The 6,590-nt window shown below is 48.5% G+C and overlaps 1 protein-coding gene across 1 annotated transcript; it reads left to right on the forward strand.

The window, feature by feature from the left end:
• Positions 1–3,703: 3,703 nt before the first annotated feature.
• GSTUM_00000622001 (uncharacterized protein) lies at positions 3,704–6,372 on the forward strand (the record flags this gene model as incomplete). The annotated part of the gene is made up of 3 exons (XM_002837905.1): positions 3,704–3,821; positions 5,576–5,699; positions 5,730–6,372. 3 exons carry the CDS (start codon positions 3,704–3,706, stop codon positions 6,370–6,372), a joined length of 885 nt encoding a protein of 294 aa, XP_002837951.1.
• Positions 6,373–6,590: the final 218 nt, after the last annotated feature.

Raw genomic sequence — 6,590 nt, forward strand, 5'->3', positions numbered from 1 at the left:
CAAGCAAGATGTCCGGCCGAGCACGGCGCTCGCGTAGTATCGGTCAAGGATCGATCTGGAGGAGAATCCTGTGCAGCAGCTATAAGGGAATGGATAGGAGAACGGCTCGGGGGAGAGGTTCGGCTATTGAGTGGGGGGAGAAGCGGGGCGAAATCAATGCGAGGTGACGAAGGAGTAGAATGAGCACCAGGAGAATGTTGATGCGATGACTTACCGGCGGGCCTCTCAAGCAGCTTGAGGATTGCGAGAGGCTCCCCCTCCAGAGCAGCTTCAAGTGACATGTTGTTGTTGTTGTCTGCTTTGATGGTAATGTACTAAGGTAGCATGTCCCTGAGTGGGGTTAAAAAGAGGTTCGAAAGGATTGAATGTTTGTTGAGGTGGGAGATGAGTAGAGGTAAAGAAGCAGGAAATATTCAGTCCAGCCGGAGGAGGGTGGTGGTGGTGCAGGTCCATGAGATGATTCCAAGGGGGGAAATGTGTGCTAGGTTCTAGGATCTCAACCTTATCGGCTGGCCTGGTGGGCGTTGTCCTGAAGCGGATAGCGTGAAAGGGAGTGATGGATGCAAGTGGACTTAAGAGAGCGGACCGTGGAAGGAGAGCAAGGTGGGTGAGGAGTATTGCATTGCATGTACTAGTACCGGTAGGACCCTTTTCAACCACGGGCAAACTCTTCCCGTGATCCTTATGGCCCTTAAGACCTCTCTCTTTCATAGCAGTTGCTGTGATCTCCCCGGGCCGGAATCCTCCTCGGCCCAGAGATGAGTTTCTCAAGGAGGCGTTTAGAATCGTGGGCACACTCTCCTCTGACGTAGCACAAAGTCTCGATAGCTAACACGGACATTCCAGGAATCGCACATATCATCCTTGACGAATTACCCTCGTTCCATTCGACAAGCATATTTCTCTACAACCTCTGGCTGGCCGAATCTTCCCAGAGTAACCGCCTCGTTACTGGCCTATAGCAATCGGTCATCACTAACAGATGCGCAGTGCGACGCCATCGATGCCGAGGCTAAGGGCATTATTCAGGGACTTTCGACCATCATTTCTCGGCTAGAAAGCTCCGAGAAAGTCAGAGTACAAACGGAAGAAGCGCTGCTCCAGAAGCGCTATTCTTCAGGGTTCTGCAGTATCTTTCATGACGAGAGAGGGGAAAGGGAAGGGAGGAAGACAAACTTAGGACACTGAGCGTTCACAGAGAAGGGGTACTATGGCTACTAAAATCACGATTAGCAAAGGCCAGTGGGTTGCAGAGAGGACAGCAGGAAATTCGGCTTCAGCAACAGATCGAAAAAAGGGAAGAGTATCCTGTACTGTACAAAGCTCCGTCCGGTTTTCTACCGCCGAATCATACGGGCCGGCCTGTATCCAGCCCTCCTGTGTCCACCCCTCCGGCGGGAGGAGTGTCTTATTAGAAGCTGAGGAGCGGAAGAATATAAAGTCTCCTTACTGAAGAACAGCTTCAACTTTTTTGAGCAAGAGAATAGAGGCTTGGTGAAGCATTATGAAGATACTCTGGATCGAGTCAGGTAAGAACTTGTTGACACCCTTTCTTTGTCCCACATAAAGTTGATCACCTCCTCTCAGGTCGGCCCGGAAATCTCTCGTTGAGATATCCGCCCTGCAAACCCAGCCAGCGACAAACCTTGCTACCCAGAATGCATACATCGACAATCTCGTTGCTGATTCAATGTCGATCGTCGAGAATGTCCAGAGGGAACAAAGAGCTGAAGAAGGCGGGAGAAAATATCTCGATAATTCGGCGTTCTGGGGTACTGCAGCGTTTTCCGAGGTCTTCGTTTGGGACTGGTTCATATAGTTTCTATGATAGTTCCCTTCCCTCGCCCTTGAGACTCACGACACATTTTTTTCAAGTCTTGAGGAGTCACAGACTCACAGCATCATTCTACAAGTACTGTACAGTCCGTACGCTCCAAGCCCTGAACGAGACTCATAGCTGTTTTACACACTCCTACTAAGCTAACAAATGGATAGAGAAAAAGACCCCAAGATTGTAGGGGATATTGAGCATGATATTTTATTATTGTAGGACAAATAGCTTAGCAAACCCCGCACATAAAAACGCACCCAACTACCTTAACTTTAAATAGTATCAGCAATCAAACATGCCTTGGAACGAAAAGCCAAAGCTGCGACATTTGAATACCGAAGAAAAGGTTCAAGCACAGTTGGTAACTACAAGCAAGTAAACATTTGATCTGCGACAACAGCCCCCAGATCGCCCAGCATATCCCTCAATCCCACAACAAACCCCATCCCACCCTCCCCTACTTCTCATCGAAAACCACCCCCTTATAACACACCAACCCCTCGATACCTTCCAGAATATCCATTCTCGCCTCATGCAGCAACTCCTTCGCCGGTGCCCCCGCATACACCTCATCAGAGCACCATATCCTCACCGCCTCCTTCACCGTCGAAACATCTATAATCCTGTGATGTAGGTGATCTACAGAGGGGTAATAGCGTGCCAGGAAAACAGGGTCATGATGCACTGAATTCCGGGCAAGGAAGGCGACGCCTCTGTCCGGGACCCATTTCTTAACGTATGCGAGTCCTTCTGTGGCTTGGGCGATGGTTATGGTTGATTCTAGGACGTGGGCTATGAGGCTAGTCTATCGTGAGTAGCAAACAAGCAAACCCAATCAAAAATAAAAAAATAAAAAAGGGTAAAAAATTAGCATAAAAGGAGGTCGGGGAAAAAAAAGAAATCGTATTAAACCTCTATGGGTTTGGTGCTTTCCTCTATAAAAAAAAAACGTTTTTCTCAATCATTGCATCCTCATTGTGCAAGCCTTAATTGAAACTTTCACAAATTAGTTGCGCACTCTATTAAGGATAGGGAGTAGCTCTCATACTTTCATGCCCCCTTAACAACCCCTGGACTGCCTACACTTCCCGAGGTTCGCAAGCCATTCACGCATAGGTTCCTTATTTCCGTCAATGGCACTCATGACGTTACGGCCACTAACGATGATGGTCCCCTCGAGATTTTGACGGACCCCCTCGATATGTTGACGGATGCCATGTATCTCGCCCATCAGCTCTTTTTTGAGACCAGCATTTCCGTGTTTGGTTGCCCAGACAACAGTCGCTGAAGGGATGATTGCTGCCAGGAGGCCCGGTGCGTAAAGATTGGCAAACTCTATAACGAAAAGTGTTAACAAACATCTATCATTAGAGGGAAAATTGGTGGTAATACTAGAAAATCCGGAACTCATGGTGGATTAGAGAATTGATAAAGTGAATGTTGGTGGTTGAAGTGAGGTCGAATGACTTGTGATGGCTGAGGTGCAGTCGAATTTGTGGTGGTTAAAGTGTGGTGGTTGGTGGTGGGGGGATTTCGTCTCGCTCCAGAGCAACTCCTCGCTCTTATTCAAAAAACTTTGGAGTAGCTTAGCCACATATTGTTATTCCTTGGCAATAGGTCATTCAATCAAGCCGGGCTTGAAGAATTTGGGAACACTCCTCCACTGTCCAACACTGCCCTAGTATACTAGTACCGGTACCCAACCACCAACTATAAAAACTATTTCATGACCCTGTCCACTACCGGTACGCTTGGGTCCTGAGAACATCTTCAGCATTGGCTCTCCTCCATTCTATTCTCTCCCGGAGGACTCCAATCCCTCTACAATGTTCCCTTCTCCACCGTCTCTTCTCCCGCTCTGCGTTCTTACAAATGAAGTTCCAATGCACGGTTGTAACCATGCCCACCTCCGATCTCCCGGAACATGCATACTCCACTTTGATGGCAAACGCTACCTTTTCGGTCATATCGGAGAAGGAGCCCAGCGGGCGTTGGTTGAACGGACCATAAGGCTTACGAAGATATCCGACATTTTTCTTTCTCGTCGTACGGAATGGCAGAATACGGGTGGATTGGTTGGCCTTATATTGACTATGGCAGATCAGGATGCCGCAAAAATTTCCGATTGTCTAGGCAATCCCCAGGGAGGAACAAAGAAGAGAAAACCCTTGGAGCGAAAAGGAGTTACGGTTCATGGTGGGGAGAAGCTACTACATACACTTGCTACCACCTGGCCGTTTGTGTTTAGGAGAGCGATGAACCTGAGGCTGCGTGAGATTCCGGTGGTTGAGAGCGCTGAGGGTAAGAAGAAGCAAGCTATCGGGGCGCCATATTTCAGGGATGAAAATTTGATTGTTCATGCTTTGCATATTTACCCGGGGGAAGACCTCAGGAGTTCGACGGAGGAGATTGAGGCAGGGAGCCCATCAGTAGTGGGGAAGGTTGATGTTAGGGCTACCAGGAAGCGCTCGTTCGATGATTTTGCTAACCTTGAGAAACAGCGAGAAACTATTCTCGGAAGTGTGGTAGAGCAAATGTTTTGTTCTGACTGGAGTATGGACACAATGGCTGAAGAAGGAGATCCACTTGACGCTACTGGGCCTTCCACTGATACTCCTGTCGAATCGTTGCCCACATCATCATCAAGCCCTGACATGAGCAGGAGCAGGAGCACTAGCCCATCAAAACGGTCAAAGCTGATTCCAGAACGAGACCCGAACCTCTCAACGACCCTCCCACCACCAGGGAAGACCAGGGCACCTTAGCCAGCGTCAACCGTTCACTCACTTCCACGGTCACGTCCCACACGTATCTCTCTATCCTACATCGCAACACTACATCCTCAGCGCGGCAAATTCCCTCCTGTTAAGGCTAGGGAATTAGGTGTCATTCCTGGACCAGACTTCAGTCGATTAACAGCAGGCGAAGCAATCACAACTCCAAAATGGAAATGTCGTACAACCTGCTGATATGATGGAGCCTGTGAGACCCGGAACCGGTGTCGCCGTTTGTGACTTGCCAGACACGGGCTACATCAAAGACTTTCTTGAAAAAGAGGAGTGGAAAGATACTGAGAAGTTAGAACTGAGATTGGGTGTTTCTTCTGGATTCTCGGAAGTGGAGTTTCTGCAAATGAGAGGCTCCGGTCCTTCATGAAGCGAATGGGTCATTCTAAACACGTTATTAGTGCTCCAGAAGTTTGCCCTAATGCAATAACCTTCAAGGGGGGCGCAAAGCCATCGACAAAGTTGAACTTGCTGGATGAGAAATTCTCTCCCCTACCGTATTCCAGTATCAGAGTACCCTCCCAGGTAGACGAGTTCATGGAACCCGCGAAACCTGGAATGATCTTCAGAATTGAACCAAGGTGGGAATTTGACACCAAGGCCGTCAAGCCTCATTTCAGCAGGGAAGCTATATTGCAGGAAGCAGAGCCCACATACGTCGAGTTAGCGAGGATAACTCGCGAAAGCAATATCCAGAATCCCGGAGATGATTCCCCATGGAAAGATGTAGAGGTTATTACTTTGGGCACTGGCTCAGCGCTCCCAAGCAAATATCGCAACGTTTCTGCGACTCTCATTAAGCTTCATAGCGCCGGAAGCATTCTGTTGGACGCAGGCGAAAATACCTTAGGGCAACTTCGCAGTCTATAAGACCCTACAGGGCTCAAGGCAGCGCTAGGAGATCTAAAAGGACTCTATATTTCCCACCTCCATGCTGACCATTACCTTGGCTTTGCAGCAGTCTTAAAAGCATGGTTCAATGAGGTTTACCCACTGGCCAACTCTGAGGCGAATCAGCTAATGAACGTTGTGGCATCCTGGAAATTCCTCGTCTGGCTACGAGAATATGCCGATGTAGAGGAGTTTGGATTCTCTAAAATCTGATTCATTAGTTGCGAAGACCTCCTTCGGAAGAACTTGAATAAGCCAAATCATCTCACCGCCCATCTTCCTGAAGTACTTGATTCCCTGTCCCTAGCCTCAATTCAAACCTCTCGGGCAGTTCACTGTCTGAGCTCTTTCACTACTTCCTGGACCTGGAGCAATGGGTTTAAAATCGCCTACTCGAGGGATACTCGTCCTACCAAAGGCTTCGTTGAAAGTGGCCAGAACTCGACAGTTCTTCATGAAGTAACATTCGATGACGAACTTCTTCCAGAAGCAATTACCAAGAAACACTCTACCACTAGCGAAGCTATTAATGCCGGAAAGGAGATGGGTGCAAAGAACTTCATTCTCACCCATTTCAGTCAGCGGTACCCGAGGTTGCCAATTTTGAGTGCTGTGGATAACGGGCCGGAGGTGCTTATCGCGTTTGATCTTTGCAGGGTTAGGCTTGGAGATGTGAAAAGATTCGGAGCGTTCATACCTGCGTTGACGGAGTTGTATGAGGAGGCCGATGAGGAGAAAATCGAGGGAGAGGAGGAGGTGGAGGAGGAGCCGGTTGTCGAAGAGAAGAAAGGTAAAGTGGGTCAAGCTAGGGGATATAAACCTGGGGGGAATAAGTCCGAGAAGAAAAGCGATAAGCGAGCATGAAGTGGTGGTGGAAATAGGCCCTCGCCCCCCTCTTGTGAGTAAATAGAGTTTGTACAATCTACCAAAATACATTATTCTAGAGCTAGTAAATACAGTACTCTATATGTACAGAAGTGTAGAAACCAAAGTTAGCGCACCTGACCCAATAGTGGTTTCTACACTTATAGTGTTGGAGTAACCTGGCTCATGGCGTATTGAGAGTTTAGAGGTATCGGGGG

The sequence above is a fragment of the Tuber melanosporum genome, assembly GCF_000151645.1.
Source record: "Tuber melanosporum whole genome shotgun sequence assembly, scaffold_208, strain Mel28".
In the NCBI taxonomy this organism is placed as follows: Eukaryota; Fungi; Ascomycota; class Pezizomycetes; order Pezizales; family Tuberaceae; genus Tuber; species Tuber melanosporum.